We start from the raw sequence: 20,201 nt of genomic DNA on the forward strand, positions 1-20,201 counted from the left end.
CGCTCAAGAAATAAAATGAACAATAAAAAGTGGGAGCACATGACTTTAAGAAGCTTCTGTACAGCAAAGAAAACAGTTAAACAAATGAAGACACAGCCTGCAGAATGTGAAAAAGATCCTTGGTAGCTACCGGCCTGACAGAGGATTAGTATCTAGAACACACAAAGAACTGAAAAACGAAACAGGAAAACAATGAACAAATGGGCTAATGAAATGAACCTCGTTCAAAAAGCTAAAGAACAAATGGTCAATAAACACATGAGGGCTGGAGAGATTGCTTAGTGGTTAAGGTGCTTATCTGCAAAGCCAAAGAACCTCGGTTCAATTCCACAGGACCCACGTCAGCCAGATGCACAAGGTGGCACAAGTGTCTGGAGTTTGTCTGCAGTGGCTGGAAGCCCTAGCGTGTCCATACTCTCTCTCTCTCTCTCTCTCAAATAAATAAATAAAAACAAAATATTAAAAAAAAAATAAACACATGAAAAAGTTGTCCAGGGCTGGATATGGCTCAGCAGTTAAAGGCAGTTGCTTGCAAAGTACGGTGGCCTGTGTGATTCCCAATTCCCCATACAATGTAAAGCCAGATGCGCAAAGTAGAACATGCATCTGGAGTTCCTTTGCAGTGACAAGAGGCCCTGGTGTGCCCATTCTTTCTCTTTTCCCCATTGCAAACAAATTTTTAAAAAATATTTATTTATTTGCAAGAAAGGAGGAGGAGGAGGACAGAGAATGGGCGCACCAGGGCCTCCTGCCACTGCAAGGGAACTCCAGATTCACGCACCACTTTATGCATCTAGCTTTACATGGATACTGAGGAGCTGAACCCAGGCCATTAGCTTTTACAAGCAAAGGCCTAAACCTCTGAGCCATCTTTCTAGCCTGCAAATAAATTAAAAAAAAAAAAAAAAAGACAGAACTGTAAGTCAAAATTATACCCATGAAAATAGCAGTCATTCAGAAAACATGACATCAAAATAAGAGATTGATTGAGAGGGGGAGGGAATATGATGGAGAGTGAAATTGTGAAGGGGAAAGGAGGGGGGGAGGGAATTACCATGGTTTATTGTCTATAATTATGGAAGTTGTCAATAAATTAATTTTTTTGAAAAGAAAAAGGAACATAAAGAAAACAAGTACTAGTGAGGATGTGGACAAAAAGACTGCCTCTGGGAATGTAAACTAGTGCAGCCTCTACGGAAATCAGGATGGGGGCTTCTTAAAAAATTAGAAATATAAACTGGGCATAATGGCATACGCCTTTAATCCCAGCACTCAGGAGGTAGAGGCCACCCTGAGACTACAGAGTGAATTCCAGGTCAGCCTGAGTAGAGTGAGACCCTACCTCAAGAAACAAAAACCAAAACCAAAACCAACCAAACAAAAACCACCTAGAAGTATGTCTCCCCCAGGACCCAGCTATGCCATTCTCGGGCATCTACCCTGAAGGACTCCAGGCAAACCTATCATGATACTTGCATATCAGTGTTTACAGTACTATTCACAAGCACTGAATTGTGGAACCAGCTTAGGTGACCAACAACAGAGGAACAGATAAAGAAAATATGGTATATACTCATATGGAGTTTTATCAGCCATAAGAAAGAATAAAGTTATGTCATTTGTAGGAAAATGGATACAACTGGAGAAAAGTGAATTAAGCCAGTTTCAGAAAGACAAACATCATGTCTTCTCTCACTTATGGTTCCTAGATTTTACATACATAGTCACATACATGTCTACACACATCATGTGTGCCTGTACAAAATGAAAAGTAGAAGTGAAAATGTCAAAGAACAAAGAACAAAGAAAACAAAGAACAAAGAGAAGATGGGAGGAGCAAAGAGGAGAGAAGGGAGAACAAGGGGAAATGGAAGTTGGGGCAAGGATATGCTTAATGTACAATACGTACCTGTGTGATTAGAAAAAATTAAAACGTGTTTGAGAAACACAGTGAAAAGTTAGTTGGAGGCCACCATGTAGTACCAGACTTAATTAAGGTTATTTACTGACCCACTCCAAAACCTCTAAGTCCATCAGTAGTTCTTGGAGAGGATAAAGTGTCAACATGAGAAGTCTCACAAAGATGGAAGAAGGACTATGCTGACGGCTTCTGGCCCTTTTTTCCAAAGTAGGCAGACACAGCCTCAAAAGGAAACAGAAGTCTGTTATAGGGTAATATATCAGTTACTTCCCATTGCTGGGACAAAACACCTGACCAGAAGCAGATTATGGAAGAAAAGGCTTTATTTCAACCTAGGAGTCTGAGGGTGGAGGTCATCACTTTGGGGAAAGCATGGTAAGAACAGACAGTGGGTGTCACGTCTTCACGTTAGCTATGATGAAGTGGAGAACTCAAAAGCAACAAGCGGGACTGGACTGTAACAACTCAGGACCTGCCCCTGGTGACACACTTTCTCCAGCAAGCCTAAACCTCCTAAAACTCCACAAACTTCCCAAACCGTGCCAACTGGGGATTAAATATTCAAATGCAGGAATCTATGGGCAGCATTTTACAATCCACACCATCACAAATAATGCACTATTGGGCTTATTCTAGTCATTAAAACCTCATTTTAATTGAACTCAATCTAAGATTAATGCTTTTATCTCAATACTGGATATTGAAAAGTCAGTCAATATAATTATGATCAAGTTTATTCAGTCCAAACCTTACAAATAAATGTTTGGTCTCAATTTGGGGTATAAAGTTCTTTGGATTCAAGAAAGAACATTTGGTTTACTTCACTAATAGGGATGTCTCTTAATGCTGGAATGGCCTCTTCTTGGTATTTTTTCTGTTGTTGATTTTTTGCATAGTTATCTGTGGGAAAAGAACACAAGTCCTGTTGACTCAAGCAATTTCTTCTATAGTCTCTGTGGCTAATGAAGTCCTACCTGATGATCAATGACAAATACCATCGTTTTTTGTTGGTTTTTAGTTTTTCAAGGTAGGGTCTCACTCTAGTCCAGGCTGACCTGGAATTCACTATGTAATCTCGGTGTGGCTCGAACTCATGGTGATCCTCCTACTTCTGCCTCCCAAGTGCTGGGATTAAAGGCGTGCACCACCACATCAAGCTACAAATACCATTTTTTTTTTTTTAGGCAAGCCCAACAGACTGGCTTTCTTTTCTTTTTATGAGTGAGAGCAATAGAGAGACACAGAGAGCGAATTGGTGCACCAGGGCCTCCAGCCACTGAAACTGAACTCAAGATGCATCGTTACCTTGTGTGCATGTGCAACCTTGTACACTTGTGTCACCTTGTGCACCTGGCTTATGTGTGATCTAGAGTTGAACACGGGTCCTTCGGCTTTGAAGGCAAGTGCCTTAACCACTATGCCATCTCTCAAGCGCTAAAAATACCATCTAAACATAACTACTAACATAACTAGCCTCCTCTCTTTAGAATAAGTGCTTCAATTAAAATAAAAATGTAGTTGACAAAGGACTTTTCTCATCTCTAAATGGAAACATGGGAATAGCTCACTCAACTGGACTATGATGATTAGTATCATTTCACTCAGAGACAGAATTATATCCAGGCCATGAAGATATATTTAAGTCAATGCCACAGAACTATGAAGTCATCTGGGGCAAACAGTCATGCAAACTTATTATATAAATTATGTGCTTCCCATAAAGCCAGCCAAGAATACAATGATATAATAGGTTATCAGAAAAGAATTTTAAAACACCTTAATTAGTAAGGTTCATGAATAAGTGTTTTGAAAAGTTAAAAAAAAAAAGCATATCAGGGAGCATTACTGCCTATGATCTAAGACAGTCCAGTAACCTAATTTTTTTTTTGGGGGGGGGTTGACCTGGAATTCACTATATAGTCTCAGGCTGGCCTTGAACTCACAGCAATCCTCCTACCTCTGCCTCCCGAGTGCTGGGATTAGAGGCATGTGCCATCATGCCCGGCTTTCGAATTTTTTTTTTAACGTATGTATCTATGTATGGGCACACATGTGGAGGTCTAAGGATGACCCTGAGTTTGTCTTCTCCTTCCACCTTGTTTGACACAAGGTTTCCCTTATCTTTTTGCTTACTTGCTTGCTTGTTTCGCTGCTGTGTGCACAAGCTTCTGGAATCCCCTGGCTCTGCCTCCTATTGCCATAGGTGCTTCAGGATTTCCAGACCTGTGTGCTATGTGTAAGGCTTTTTGTAGGTGCTGGGGAGTCAATTCAGGCTGGGAGGTTTAACTCCTGAGCCATGTCCCCAGACCCTCATCGAATGACTCCATGTGTGTGTGACATGTGCTGTGTGATGTACGGTGTATGCAGATGCATGTGCAGGTGCTTGTGTGCCCCACGTGCATACATGCAGAGGCCAGAGGAGAATTTCAAGTGGACTCTTCAGCTATTGCAAATTTCCTTAAGATGGGGTTTCTCCCTCAACCCTGAGCTGCTGTCAGTTAGCAAGCTCCAATGGCCCTCTGGCCTGAACCCTCCCTTCCCTCCAAGGACTGGGGATTAGAGGTATTTGTGCATGGCCATGCACAGCTTTCTATATGGGTTCTGCATAGTCAACCCAGCAGTCTTCAGGCCAAAGAGACTCTCATGCTTAAGCAACAAGTATTGTTAATCTTTGAGCCATTTCCCCAGCCCTTATTTATTTATTTAATTTTATTTAATTTTTTCAGCTTTTTAAGGTAGGGTCTCACTCTAGCCCAGGCTGACCTGGAATTCACTATGTAGCCTCAGAGTGGCCTTGAACTCACGGCGATCCTCCTACCTCTACCTCCTGAGTGCTGGGAGTAAAGGCGTGCGCCACCATGCCCGGCTTCCCCAGCCCTTATTTTTAACCTTGAAAGAACTTGAGGGCTTGGACTATAGCTCAGTGGAGACAAACAAACAACCTTGAGTAAAAACAAAACCACAAAAACATGTGGTCTTCTATTCACTTAACTTTTCCCATCCTTGGATCAACAGCAACTGTGTATACCAAATTATTGAGGAATACATACACATGTACTGTTCTTTTCTTTTTTTGAGGCAGGGCCTTGCTCTAGCCCAGGCTGACCTGGAATTCACTATGGAGTCTCAGGCTGGCCTCAAACTCACAACAATCCTCCTACCTTGGCCTCCTGAGTGCTGGGATTAAAGGCGCGTGCCACCACGCCCGGCTTACTTGTACTTTTAATGGAAAAATGGAGCTGCAACTAGGGTTATACTTAACCAGAACCGATTTCTTCCATGTAGATTACTCTTTTTTTTTTTTAATTTTTTTGTTTTTATTTATTTATTTGAGAGTGACAGAGGAAGAGGCAGAGAGAGAGAGAGAGAGAGAGAGAGAGAATGGGTGCGCCAGGGCCTCCAGCCACTGCAAACGAACTCCAGACGCGTGCGCCCCCTTGTGCATCTGGCTAACGTGGGACCTGGGGAACCGAGCCTCGAACCGGGGTCCTTAGGCTTCACAGGCAAGTGCTTAACCACTAAGCCAATCTCTCCAGCCCAGATTACTCTTCATATAACTTGTTCCCTCCACATTTCATTTTGTATAACTTTATATTTATTTCCTTCCCTCAGGTCTTTTTATTGTCTCAATGTGTGTTTTATAGCCTCTTCTTGACTGCTTTTCTGATAAAGTACTAATATCTTTCTTTCATTCCCTCAGCATTTTGTTTTTTATATAAACTTACCTGTGATGGTATGAATGGAGTTCAGTGAAGACGTATTCATCATGTTAATTCCAAATAAGAGCACATAACAAATTACGATAGCAATAAGGAGGTAGACGGGTAATGCAACTGCCCAATATCTGAAGGAGAGAACATCAATGTGTACAATATACATTGTAGATAAGTTTTAAAATTCTCAAGAGCTAGTCACCAAATGTACTTTTAAAGTTTAATTTTTTAAAAAATTATTTTTATTTATTTATTTGAGAGCGACAGAGAGAGAAAGAAGCAGAGAGATAGAGAGGCGAGTGGGCGCGCCAGGGCTTCTAGCCACTGCAAACGAACTCCAGATGCATGTGCCCCCTTGTGCATCTGGCTAACGTGGGTCCTGGGGAATCAAGCCTTGAACCGGAGTCCTTAGGCTTCACAGGCAAGCGCTTAACCGCTAAGCCATCTCTCCAGCCCAAGTTTAATTTTTAATTTACTTTGGTTTTGGGGAGGTAAAGTAGGATCTCTCTTTATCCTAGGCTGACCTGGAATTCACTATGTAGTCTCAGGGTGGCCTTGAACTCATGGCAATCCTCCTACCTCTACCATCCAAGTGCTGGGATTAAAGGTGTGTGTCCCCATGCCTGACCTAAATTAATTTTTTTTTTCAAGGTAGGGTCTCATTCTTGTTCAGGCTGACCTGGAATTAACTATGTAGTCCCAGGGTAGCCTTGAACTCACGGCGATCCTCCTACTTCTGCCTCCCAAGTGCTGGAATTAAAGGCATGTGCCATCATGGCTGGCCTAAATTTAGTTTTTATTAAAAGTAATAGATGTGTATAATAGTCAAATAGTTCTATAAGGGTTAGAATGAAGAGCTGCAAAAAAAAAAAACCCCAAAAAACAAAAAACTGTCCCATCCATTTTGACTCTGGAGTTGTACTCCCAAAGACAAATTTTCAACATGCTATTATGTGCATCTGGTTTTATATGTGTGCTGGGATATTGAACCTTGGCTGTAAGGCTTTGCAAGCAAGTGCCTTTAGCACTTGAGCCATCTCTCTAGACCTAACCTCAAATTCTTATATGCTTCTGCCTTTTCCTCTCAATACATTTAAGCAAGCACATTGAGTGCTCGGTCTTGCTAGGTTTTATTGAACGCATTAATTCTTTAATGATTTTCAAATATGCTAACTATTTAGATATTTCCTTTGGAAAACATACAGGTTGATTTCAAGTTATAATACTTTCTCATCTCTTTGAAGATTTTATACTGTTTAAAAATTTTTTTTCTGAACTTAGTATTATCTGTATTTCCTTTGAGTCCCTTTTTTTCTTTTGTACTTCATGTTAGAAGCTCTCTTTGAATGTCTGGTAACTTATGACCACTCATAGTTAAAATACAAGTAACTTATTACATGGATACAGGGACGGCCAGTTGGTGAGCCTTTAACATACTTCTTTGAAATACTAGAAATTATACAGATTCTGCCTTTTAACCCTTGTCAGCTTCCTCAGCAAAGAATCTCCCATATATTTCTGCAAGAGGGTGGTAAAAACTTCAGATCCTAGTGAGGGAAAGGGCTGGAGGGGCTGGGCCTGATTATTCAGCCATGCAAAAGTTCACTCATTACCAGTTTCCATGCCTCATTTCTAGTTTCTAAGGGTCCCCACATTAGAGACCCTCCTCTGATCTTTCCACAGGGTAAAATTATTTTCTGCAGGGGAAGACAGGCTCAAGCTTCCAGGTATAAGGGGAAAGGGAAGGAGGTCTGAAGCTCTAATGCTCTTTAAATATGTTTTCTGGGGCTGGAGAAATGGCTTAGCGGTTAAGTGCTTACCTGTGAAGCCTAAGGACCCCGGCTCGAGGCTCAATTCCCCAGGGCCCATGATAAGCAGATGCACAAGGGGCGCACGCGTCTGGAGTTTGTTTGCAGAGGCTGGAAGCCCTGGCACGTCCATTCTCTCTCTCTTCCTCTATCTGTCTTTCTCTCTGTCTGTCGGTCTCAAATAAATAAATAAATAAATACATAAATAATTAAAAAAAAAGAAAAGAAACCTTTAAATGTTTTCAATTTCTATATAGTTATTCATGGATTTTTTTTTCATGTGTGGATTTTTTTTCATTTAATGTTTTTATTTTTTTTTATTAAATTTTTATTAACATTTTCCATGATTATAAAATATATCCCATGGTAATTCCCTCCCTCCCCACCCCCACACTTTATTCATGGATTTTTTAAAGGTAATAATTATTTAAGATTTGTGTAGTCTTTGAAAAAAACATGATCCTTCAAAACAGTATTAGTTTTACACTTATGAAGAAATATTAAACTTACTTTTGAGGCCAATAGGTTAAGCCTAAGGAGTGTAGCCAAGATTCAGGAATAAACGCCCATACAAGATAAAGTACTGTAGGACAGAGGCGGGAAAGAGAAAAGTAAGGCATCAGCTCAATCTAGTAAGGTTCAGATAAAACAAAACAAAACAAAAACTCCTCTGAAGCATGCTGTATTCTCTCAGAAATTATTTTGCCCTTTCAGTAATTTTGTCTCTTTATATGTACCACTTGTAATTCTTAACACTTTTTTTAAAGTCTCCACTCTCTCTCTCTACCTGCCCATTGCTCTATTTCTTTCTCTATCTCAAATAAATAAGAATTAAAAATACTTTTTAAAAAAGGGCCTGAGAGATGGCTTAGCAGTTAAGGCACTTGCCTGCAAAGCCAAAGGACCCAGGCTCGATTCCCCAGGACCCACATAAGCCAGATGCACAAGGAGGCACATGCAACTGAAGTTCATTTGTAGCAGTTGGAGGCCCTACCATGCTCATTTTCTTCCTCTCTCTCTACCTCTTCCTCTCTCTCTCAAATAAATAAAAATTAAAAATTAAATTTTATTTTCTTCTTTTGGTTTTTCGAGGTAGGGTTTCACTCTAGCTCAGGCTCTCCTGGAATTCACTATGTAGTCTCAGGGTGGCCTCGAACTCACAGTAATCCTCCTACCTCTGCCTCCCAAGTGCTGGGATTAAAGGCATGTGCCACCACACCCAGAAAATAATTTTTTAAGTCTCAATTTTCAAGCTAATATTTTAAACAATTCAAGGGCACAAAGCTTTTCTTAGCTATTGTAATTTTTATAGCACCTAGCCAATTGTTTTCTGTGTACTAATATTAAGTTCTTCTCCACAGGACAGAAGCAGTTAGGTTTAGCTGCATGAAGGAGAATTCATCCCCTCTGGTTCTGACCTGCTACACATTGACCTTCTGCCTTATCTCCCAGAGTCTTTCCCTAAATCCCAAGTCTTTATTCATGGCACCCAAGTTTTGAACACTCACTGTGGGTTAAGCAAATTTCTACAAGCAATGTGAACAAGGATGGATAAGCTGATCTTTGCACTACATTGTTGTCAATGAATGAGTAATAAGCATAACCTAGAGCACATTAGAAGGACCTCCTCATCAACTGTTTCCTCTCGCTTGACTACTCCCCACAGTACATGCATTCATCCCACACTGGATAGGCTTACTTGTCTTCTCCCACTAGTACGCAAACTCAATGGAGACAGAAAAGCTGTGGCTGTTTTGCTATGTTCCTTGGGCTATAAAGGTACCTGCACGCAGTAAGGACTCAATCAATTCTTATGTGCTGTGCATCATGTATGGTGTATACACAGATGTGTGTGTGCCACGTGGAGGCCAGAACAGAACATTAGGCATCCTCTCCTATTCTTTCTCCACCTTATTTCCTGGAGATGTAGTCTTTTTTTTTTTTTTTTTTTTTTTTTTTTGGTAGGGTCTCACTGTAGCCCAGGCTGACCTGGGATTCACTACGTAGTCTCAGGGTGGCCTCAAACTCATGGTGATCCTCCTACTCTGCCTCCCAAGTGCTGGGACTAAAGGCGTGTGCCACCATGCCTGGCTTGAGATGTAGTCTTTTCCTCAACTTGGAGGTGCCATTTTTCAGTCTGCCTGGCTCAGCAGAGAGCCCAGAAATTCTATTTCTGACTTCCTCAGCAAAAGCTCTTATCTACTGAGCCATCTCTCCAATCCCTCAATAAATTCTTGAATTTATCTTTGGTTGTGGGATCATGGAATGTAAGCCTTAAAATCATTAATTTTATTTATTTGTATAGTTCCTAATTCTTGAAATGTACTTTGGTTAGGAATTTACAAAAGTAATAGCAGCTCATATTTATTAAGTACCTATTGTTCCTTTACATTATGTGTATGACATAAACATCCCTAGTTACAATAGTTACAACTGGCAACAGAGTGAAATCAGCCAGTGTATTTGGGTTCAAACTCCACCTCTAGCAGTTACTAGCTTTGTGACCTTGAACAAGGTACTTAAATACAGTATTCCCATCTATAAAACAAGGAGGACAATAATAGTACCTCCTTCACAGGATTGTCTTATATGAAAACATTCAATAATATCAAAATTACTAATACGCCTTTATAGGTGAAGGACCTGGAGACTCAAAAGAAATTAACTAAAATGGTCCCAGGCCAAACAGTGAATCTGTGAAGGCAGAACTTGAACCATTACAACTTCTTCACTCCAAAGACTTCACCATGCTACAGCCAAGCCATTAGGTTACTTTTCAATTAGATTCAGAAAGATGACCCTCCCCAGTGTTCTGGTTTCCACCATATTCCAAAAAGGTTGGATTTGGGGGCATTCGTTTTTCTTCTCCTTGAATGCTTCATAATTTTCAAATCCTTTTGAAGAGGGTCTTGGGGCCTGCCATGTGACTTTGATCATGCTATTTTGTTCAGTGAGAACTTCAGTTTCTCTGTAAACATGGGACATTACGGGGATTAAACCAAGATACAGGATGCACATCTTTTATACCTGATTTCTTTGGCCTAATTATCTTCCTGTATGCTGCCCTACAGCCGTTCCAAACATCTCACTTCCAAATCTTCTCACGTTCAAGGCCTTTCCCTGGGGTCATTCTATCCTACTTATTCGTGGCCTGGAGGAAGCTGGCCCTGACTTCTCAGTTTGAACTCACTGTCATTCCAGGCCCTCCCATGGCCACCTCTCAGGCTGACTGTACATCTCCTGTACCACAGGACTTCGGCCTCAAAGGCAGGGGCCAGGTTGTATTCATTTTCCCATTGTGCCTGGGTGCTGTATAATATATTTGAGACTGAAGGGGCTGGAGAGATGGCTTAGCAGTTAAGGCGTCTGCCTGCAAAGCCAAAGGACCTCGGTTCAATTCCCCAGGACCCACGTAAGCTAGATGCACAAGGTGGTGCATGCATCTGGAATTCATATGCAGTGGCTGGAGCCCTGATGTGCCCATTCTCTCTCTCTCTCTCAAATAAATAAATCAATTAAAAAATTAAAAATATTTGAGACTGAGCCTCTCAGGCTGCTGCTGGCATGTATACAAACACCCAGCAAATATGGGTTCCCTTCGGGTTTTCTTGAAAAGAGACATAGGTGGAACGAATCAACAGCTCATGTTTGCACATCCTACGAACAAATGCATTCCTATTTCGCGGTCCTTGAGCACCGGCTGTCCGCAGGCATCCTCAGTACTTACAGAAGCCAAACTGGGAGCTTAGGTAAAGAACAAAGCCATAAATCGCTCTTTCTGGCAATGGCGACGGTGAATTTTCCACCATTTTTCCCTGCGGCTCTGGGCACTCTGTGGAAAAGGAACACAAATCGTCGTCAATCATTTACTTCCCTTCACCATTGGTCCACGATCACCTCACCCTCCTCGCTGTGGACACGGACACTGCAGAGGGACCCCGCCACCTTGCACAGCGGCCCTTCCCACCGAAGGCGCCCCGTCGGGTGCGCGCGCAGCCCCTGCCGCAGAGGGGCGGAGGGAAGGGCCCAGCGAGGGGGGGGGAGCTCCCGACCCCCGACCCCGGCCCCCTCCGATGCTCAGTGGAGGCGCAGGGAACAGCGCTCGCCCTCCCTCCCTCCCTCTCTTTGCGATCACTCCTACGCCTCAGCGCACCGTCCTTTGCGCAGGCGCACACCCACGAGCCGCAGTGTGTGCGTCTGTGTTGCGAGGGAGAAAAATAACTGAGGTACGAGCCCCCCCTCCAAGGCCCCTCCACCTCAGTTCCTGCGCAGGCGCACCGCGACCCCCATGAGTAGAAAGCACTAGAGCCCAGCCAGAGCTCCCCGCCGAGAGGCGAAACAGCGCGAGTGCGCACGCGCGCTGCCAACCCACGTGACGCGCGCGCGCCGCCGCCGCCGCCTGTGCCTGTCTGCGCGCTCGCTCTTCTCCGGATCTGGTTGACGTGGAGGGGCCGGAGGCTGCGGCGGCGGCGGCGGCCCCGGAGGCGGCGGCGGCGGCCCGCGTCCGAGGCTCGCGGGCTGCGGGCCCGGGTGAGTGAGTGAGCGCACACGCTGCGTGCGGGCGGCGCTCCCGGAAGTGTCTCGCTTGTCTCCCCCCTCTACTCCAGTGCCCAGATGCCCCGGGGCGAGGGGTGGGGGCGGCACCCTGCCTCACGCCGTCCCTGAGTGTGGGTGTGCGCGCGCGTGTGGGTGTGTGTCCCCGGGTGTCTGCGACCGTACGAGCAAGCCCGCGGGTGTGCGCGTCCCTCCGCCACCCCCCGCCGCGCGTGGGCACCGTGCCCGCGCCTGGCCCCCTTTGTTCCCGCCACTCGCGGGCCCCTCGTCGCTTGTCTCTGCCCACCCCCTCTCCCCCACGCGCGCGGCCGCGTCTGCTGCAGCCACTGCCTGGGGACGAACGCGCGAGTGTGTCCCCGAGTGCCGTGGGCTGCGCGGGGGGGGGGGGTCTGTCGTGTGCGCGCGGTGGCGTTCATCAGTGTTCGTGAACGTGCGCCCGGCCCCCTGGGGGGTGTGGGGTGTGTGTGTGTGTGTGTGTGTGTGTGTGTGTGTGTGTGTGTGTCCGTCCGTCCGTCCGTCCGTCCTCGCCACCTGTTTTGGGAACGTTGACAGCCCCTGTTCTGGGCGGACCCTCTCCCAAACCACCCCCAGCCTCCTCCGCGGAGCATCCTCTGCAGACACCCGCAGGCGGGGGAGGAGGGCTCTGCAGTGCGTGCACCCCGTCTGCACGGCCTGTGGAGCCATCCGTGCCCTTTTCTGGGGACCTGATGGGACCCAGGAGCAGAGAGAATCAAGGATACGTAGGCATGGACGGGTGAAAGTGGGCTCCTGCCGGTGCAGGCAAGAAGGCATCATGTTCAGAAGCTTCTAGACTCCGAAAGCGCTCCCGAATCCCTCCTAAAATAAGTGCCCACGCCACCTGGCACAGGGACTGTAGCAGTCCTCCGTTGTTGTTCTTGATCTTGACATTCAGTGGTTCACGCAGCATTTTATGGCGTCCATGTATAAAAAAAAATTTCCATTCTGTCCAATGTAGGGAAACAAGGTAGGCATCTTACAAATTTTCACTGCTCCTCTCTTGGGAGGAGTTCCTCGCAATTACAGCTGCAGTTAATTTAAACTAATTTGCATTTTATCTTTATGAAAATGGGTTTGTTGGTGAGGGTACCCGGGAAAGAAACTTAACACCCATTAGGGATTCAATTACTGCTGTTTTGCTCATGGGTTTGTGCTTTGACGCTCAAGGGCTGCTGTTTGGTATATTTCTTTTCTGTCAATTTCCATACTATTGCCTCATTTTCCTTGAATTTTCTGGGATATTTCAAATATAAAACAGGCGTATCAAATCAATCCATGGTTTCGATTTTACCGGTGTAGTTGTTTTGCCACATTTACTTCACAAAAAAAGAAATAAAAATTCTGGAGGTGCTGTCTGACCCCCCCTCCTTACCTAGAGATAGCCACTGTTACTCCAGATGGTGTATATCGTTTCCTGCTATATTTTATGCTTTGGTCATGGTGACTATATAAACAATATTTGGTATTGTTTGGCTTATAAACCCAGTGATAAGAAATTTGTCCATTTGCAACTTGCTTTTTCACTCAGCATTATATTTTGAGATTTACATACGAATAAATTGAATAATTCTGTTTTATTTGGTTCATTTTAGTTGCTTGTATAGCATTACATTGTATGAATATATTGTAACTTGTTTATGTATTTCCCTGTTGATGGACTTGTTTATAGTTTTTACTCTTCAAAACAGTCCTGCAATAATGTGTTTGTACATATTTGCTGTGCACCTATTGGGAACTTTTTCCAGGAAGCGCACTTAGTAGTTTTGCTTGGAATTAACTAGAGGTTGTATATACAACTTAACCAGATAGGACAGAAGGCTTGACATGGTTGTGCCACTTTTCACTCTCACTGGTATTGAGTGAGAGCACCCATTTCCTAGGACTCTTACTAACAAACTACCTTTTCTTTTTGCCTTCTCTTTACTGACCAGCTTCTGTATGACTTGAGCTTGTTGCTGAATTTGCTTGCAGCCTCGCTGGCCTCTGTCTAGCTATGTGTCAGACTATGGGGTTCATGTCTCACAGCTAATTGGCTGTCTTTATCAGATTTGGTCCTCATAAAATTAATGCCAATGAACTTTTGTTATGCATCTAATGTTGCTTTGGTTGATATAAAGATAGGATTTTCATGATGTGTTATATGTTCCTCTCTGGCAAGCGAAATGATTTAACTAAAAGCATTTTTAAAATACGGTGAATGTCTTTTAAAAATCTTTTCCTCTTTGATGTACTATTTGGTATATTCAGAATATATGTAATACAAAAGCTGTGAAGCGGAACAATCAGGTAAATATCTGTGAATTCATCAGTCCAAGAATCAAAATAACCAGTGTTGAATGTGCTCACTAACAGAGGTGACTATCTTGAATTTTGTCTTACTCCTTGTATTTTAAAAACTATTTTATCAGACTTGTATACATCATTTAACAATGTATTGTGTGGTTTCTGTTTCTGAACTTAAAAAAAGAAGGTAATGACACTGGGTCTTCTGAGACCTGCTTGGTTCACTCAATGCTATGTTTCTGAGTCACTAACATTGAGTATTGATGTAAGTCATTAATTCTTCACTGCTCTGTTATAGTCTGTGGGTGAATATAACACAGTTTGTGGATTCTCCTGTTGGGCATGTTGTTTTCCTTTTCCTAGATTTTGCTGTTTTAAAGATTCTGTTACATATTTTCTTGTAGAATTGCATGAATTTCTTTAATTTTCATCCTGGGGTGTATGTGGGTACAAACCATGTTAATGAATGAATTTCTAGACTTCAACTGTAGTTCTGTGTGAGCTCTTTCCTAATATTGGCAATGCTTGAGGCCTGTGATAAAGGTCTTCTGCTGGTTCAACCTTCCTACCTGCTCTTTTACCATACGGCAGATACCTAAGAAAAGCAACCCCACACACCCACTTGGAAGAACTAAGCTCTAGCTCCACGTGGGAAAAGAGCTATGGGGAAAAAAGCCTAATTTAAAATGCTTTGTATAATGTTGGGGAAAGCTCCTTTTAATCCCAGCACTTTTCTCTTAATTTCTTCGAGAAATCCACTATAATTTCATATTTTTCTGTTTAATCATGTATAATTATTTTTAATCAACTGTGTGCTAATAATACTTAACACCACACATTTAAAAGAATCTTGAGTTTTACCTTAAAATGTCACCAAGATACTCTAGAAATTCATCGTTTGCAATTAGACTTAATGCTGAAATGTTTTGGATAGCATTGTAAGATGTGAAAACTATATTATTTCCAAAAGCATTTTTGATGTGTTGTGAACAAAAACAAGAGGTTGGAATACCCAGCAATGTAACCTTGTTTCCCAAGTGGAATTGCTTGGTCAAGGGGCATATTCATTCAGCTTCATGAAATGGTCATAGATTGTTTTTAAAGTGGTTGTACCAGCTTATGCTTGGGCCAACATTTTTTGTCAACTTAAATATGAGATTGATAGTATGCCTGCAATCTGCCTAACACTTGTTACACTAGACCTCTTAATATTTGTCATGGAGTGGGTAGGAAATAATGCATCATTGTGGTTCAAATTTGCATTTCTTTATTAATTAGACATCTGTTACATATTTACAAATCATGTTTCTCTTGTATGAAATGCATGCATATGCTTTTTCTTACCCATCTTTTCAATGTTGAGTTGTCTTTCAATGCTGATGAGCAGGCAGCATTGAGCTTTTCTTTTTAAGGTAGGGTCTTAACTGCAGCCAAGGCTGACCTGGAACACACTGTGTAGCTATAGCCCCAGCTGGTCTCGAACTCAGTGATCCTACCTCAGCCTCCCAAGTGCCATTACGCCCAGCTAATGCTGATCTTTTATTGGTTATATGTGTTGTGAATATCTTGTAGATTGTAGCCTGTCTTCTTGCCTGTTACTTACGATAGATTTGATGAGCAGAAGTTTCTCTTCCTCCCTTCCTCTCTCCCCTTCCCCCCCGTTCTTTTGCCATGCCAGGGATTGTACCCCATGCCAGGGATTGTACCCCAGGCCTCGTGCCTCGTGCCTACTGTACTAGTTCTCTACTACCGAGCTGTGTTTCCAGGCCCAGGTCTTAATTATAACATCATCTGGCCTGCGAGGATGCTCTCCTGTGTTTCTTTCTTTTTAGAAGTGGTTAGATGATACTCTTTTCACCTAAACTCATAATCTACCTGGGATTGATTTTGTGTGTGTGTGTATGTATTTCTGTGTATTCATTTTACCCCATGTGGCTCCAGTTAGCCCTATTACAAATGCCTTGAACTGGGGTTGAATGTGCTCACTAACAGAGGTGACTATCTGAATTTTGTCCTATTCCTTATATTTTAAAATTATTTTTTTTCAGGTTTGTATATCTCCCTTAACATTGTGTTGTGTGGTTTTCCGTGTTCCTAAGTGAAAAGAAGATGATGATTATACTGGGTCTTCTGAGACTGGCTTGGTTTGCTCAGTGCTCCACCCCTGGGGCCTGCTTAGTTTCCAGCACATAAGTTTGTGTCTGGCTTGTCTTTCTGCATCACCTGTTACGTAATCGGTATCTGTGCTGATACTTACACTTAATTATGAACATGGTAGTCTTACCAGAAATATTTTTTGTTTTGATTTGAGACAAGGACACACTAAGATGTCAAGGCAGGCCTTAAACCCACCTTCCTAGATCTTTTCTTTTTTCTTAGTAGCGCTAGAGATTCAACCTGGGCTTTGTGTGTGATAGTCAGAACCTTGCCAAGTCGGCTATATCTTCAGCTGCTCTTCAGAAATCCTGATAACTAGGGAGTTTTTGAGTCCCACTTCTTGGATCTTTAAGAATCAAATCGTTACATGACACACAAAAAAACCTCTTTAGGACATAATTGGAATTGAGCCATTTTGGGGGAAAATTGAAATATTGAAATCTAAGATTTTAGCTTTCCTGTCTGAGTACATGATATATATTTTCATTTATTTAGGCTTTTAATATGTTTTTTTTTTTTTTTTTGGTTTTTTTTGAGGTAGGGTCTCACTCTAGCCCAGGCTGACCTGGAATTCACTATGGAGTCTCAGGGTGGCCTCGAACGCACAGCGATCCTCCTACCTCTGCCTCCCGAGTGCTGGGATTAAAGGCGTGCACCACCACGCCCGGCTTTAATATGTTTTTTAAAACATGTAGTATATTATTTTTTTTCATACAAATATTCTTTTAAAATATTTGCTCCATTGGTTTTCATCATATGACAGTGAATTTTTACAGATTCCATTTTCTAACAACTGTTAGAAATTTAATGAATTATTTTATTTTTATTTATGAGAGAGGGAGAGAATGGGCATGCCAGGGCCTCTAGCCACTGAAAATGAACTCCAGACACATGTGCCGTCTTGTGCATTTGGCCTGCATAGGTCCTGGGGAATCGAACCTGGGTTTTTCAGCTTTGCAGGCAAGTGCCTCAACTGCCAAGCTGAGCCTTCTCTCCAGCCCATGAATTTTTTAAAAACTTTTTTTTTATTCATTTTTTTATTTATTTGAGAGTGACAGAGAGAGAGAGAGAAAGGGAGAGAGAGAGAGAGAATGGGTATGCCAGGGCCTCCAGCCACTGCAAACGAATTCCAGATGCGTGCGCCCCCTTGTGCATCTGGCTAATGTGGGTCCTGGGGAATCGAGCCTCGAACCGGGGTCCTTAGGCTTCACAGGCAAGTGCTTAACTGCTAAGCCATTTCTCCAGCCCCAGACCATGAATTTTTAAATTACTGATTTTAACCATTTATTTGATAACCTTAGTGTTTCTTCTTCTTTTTTTTTTTTTTTTTTTTTTGGTTTTTTTGAGGTAGGGTCTTGCTCTAGTTCAGGCTGACCTGGACTATGTAGTCTCAGGGTGGCCTTGAACTCAGGAAAATCCTCCTACCTCTGTAATAGCAATGTTTGGATTCTTCCTTTCCAACTTTCTTTAAAAATTTATTTTTCTTGTCCTAATGTCCTGGCACACTTTCAGATCTGTGTTCAATGGAAGAGATTATGTTTATTCATTAGAAGTATTTTTATTTCCCAGTTTTCAAGGTAATGTTTCTTCCTAACAACATTTGCTATAAGTTTTTACAGGCAGCTTGGTTACGTGAAAGAAGGCTTTGCCATTTGCCCTGAGCTTGTCTGCGTTTGTTGAGAATTCTGTTTCTTTCCTCCCTCTAGTGTGTTAAATATAATGATTTCTAATTTATGGATTTTAAAAATTATTTTTATATTCTTTCTGGAGGTAAACTCACATTGGTCTTGGTAGATTATCTTTTTAATGTGCTTCTGGGCTGAATGATAATCTTCAGGATTTTGTATCTCCTTATGAACACAATCACCTTTTGTTTTTCTTTGTTGACCAACTTGTCTGAATTTGGTACTAAGGTTACATTGCCCTTACATAGTGAGCTTGTGAGCAGCTGTTCCTTGGAAAATTTGCATTGAAGTGGTTTGTTTTAAGTGTGGTAGGTCTTGTAAGATGATGTGGATATAGTATAGTCTACACTCAGTGATTAGCAAGTGAGTCATGGTAGGATTGCTTAGGTTTCCTATTTTTTAAAATATTTATTTGAGAGAGGGATGGAGAGAGAGAGAAACAGAGAGAGAGAATGGGTGCACCAGGACCTCCAGCCACTGCATATGAACTCTAGACACATGTGCCACATTGTGCGTCTTGTTCTGTTAGTCTTGCCAAAAGTTTATCTGTCTTACTGATTTTGGCTAAATAGGAAATTTTGGTCTAATTAATCTTTATTTTACTTTGAATTTTATTTAGTGGATTTTTCCCTTACTAATTTTTCTTTTGTACTTTGAGGATTTTTTTTGTTAGGTACACTGATTTTTCATTTTGTTACTTATTTTTTTCAATCATGTTATTAGAATGTAGCCTAAATTTTATCTTTTAAAAAATATTTTTTGAGCCATGTGTGGTGGCACACATCTTTAATCCCAGCACTTGGGAGGCAGAGGTAGGAGGATTGCTGTGAGTTTGAGGCCAGCCTGGGACCCCAGAGTTCCAGGTCAGCCTGAGCTAGAGTGAGACCACCCTGCCTCGATTAAAAACAAAAAACAACAAAAAAATTGTTTGCCCTTGTTTTAAACCCTTGTCCATCATGAATTATAATAACTGCTTATAATAAACATATAACTACAATTCTCATTATTATTCTGCGTGTACTTGTATAGAGTATATATTCTGAAATTGCTGTATATTCATTAGGTAGGTTAGAAATTGTGTGTTGCTCAGATAGTCTTTATTAAAGTTTTGTTTGTCCTTTTGTTAATTAAGAGAGAGTGATGAGTACCTCCTACTTACCCTGCACTTCTCATCTCTCTTCCCCATGACAAACTAAGTCAGACTCAACAGGGTCATCTTTATACACTTACTTGGCCAAACCCCATGACTTGACTATGGTTCACTGTATGAGGGATGGCAAGGATCTCATAAAGCCAGGACTACTTATAGTTCTAACAATTTTTCTTTTCTTTTTTTGTCATACATATTTGCTTAATCCATACAGAATCAAGTAGATAAAATCAGATTCACATTAGTGAAAAAATCTCTATAAAATGTCTTTGAAAAGCAAAACAAGACTTTCTTACTTTTTCACTTCTACAGTGTGAAAGAGGTAGATTTTTCTGTAACATCTGAGAATTGAATTGTGATAACCAGGTATGTAATAAAGGCAGTTGCATGCGTAACTAAAACATTCTGGTCTCAAGACCAAGAAGTAAGTGCATTCCTCCAAGTCTGAGGATGAAATAGTCCTTTATCAAAGATCCAAGTTTTTGCTACACCTTGGGGTTTACTGCCACTATAAATAATGTGCATCAAGATTGCATGATGGTGCAACAAATGCAATGTAAGTGAATTCAACATTTAAACCTTTTCTGGGCCAGCCTGGTGGTATCAGTGTTCTAGAAGATAATAGGGCATGCTACATAGCTGTAACACTGGGCTAGTGATCACTTTAAGGGAGGATGTCCTTCTCAGGTCCCAGTTGTTTTTATTCACAGGGTAAGAGGAGTTGAGATTCTGGAATGCTTTCCAGACAGAATCCATATCCTCTAATCCAGCTAAAGATACATGTGAAGCTGAAAGCAGCAGGCCAAGCACTGTTTTAATCACATTGCTTTGTAAAGCTCCTGAAAATATGCAGCAGGCCCAAGGTTTAGTCTTCCACACAGGACAAGCACCACAAAAACGTAGTGGGCTACA

General features: G+C 42.1%; 2 protein-coding genes across 6 annotated transcripts in view; one reads left to right on the plus strand and one right to left on the minus strand.

The window, feature by feature from the left end:
- Nucleotides 1-2,637: 2,637 nt before the first annotated feature.
- On the minus strand, nt 2,638-11,781 carry LOC101609454 (phosphatidylinositol glycan anchor biosynthesis class P). 5 transcript variants are annotated; one of them, XM_045149864.1, is made up of 5 exons: nt 11,699-11,781; nt 11,170-11,274; nt 7,953-8,025; nt 5,647-5,765; nt 2,638-2,821 (listed from the first exon to the last, which is right to left on the minus strand). In XM_045149864.1, the coding sequence occupies exons 2-5, from the start codon at nt 11,249-11,251 to the stop codon at nt 2,691-2,693; spliced, it is 405 nt and encodes a 134-aa protein (XP_045005799.1). In that variant the 5' UTR covers nt 11,252-11,274; nt 11,699-11,781; the 3' UTR covers nt 2,638-2,690. The 5 variants fall into 5 exon arrangements, with proteins under 5 accessions (XP_045005799.1, XP_045005797.1, XP_045005796.1 ...); XM_045149862.1 differs by having other exon boundaries at nt 11,596-11,710; XM_045149861.1 differs by lacking the exon at nt 11,699-11,781 and adding an exon at nt 11,367-11,494.
- Nucleotides 11,782-11,929: 148 nt separating this feature from the next.
- The window catches only part of Ttc3 (tetratricopeptide repeat domain 3), a 129,516-nt gene continuing 121,244 nt past the window's right edge, over nt 11,930-20,201 (plus strand). Inside the window, exon 1 of the mRNA XM_045149858.1 lies at nt 11,930-11,972. The gene's annotated coding sequence lies outside the window, so the exon portion shown is untranslated. The remainder of the gene's footprint in view (nt 11,973-20,201) is intronic.

This window comes from Jaculus jaculus, chromosome 5 (assembly GCF_020740685.1).
Source record: "Jaculus jaculus isolate mJacJac1 chromosome 5, mJacJac1.mat.Y.cur, whole genome shotgun sequence".
Lineage (NCBI taxonomy): Eukaryota > Metazoa > Chordata > Mammalia > Rodentia > Dipodidae > Jaculus > Jaculus jaculus.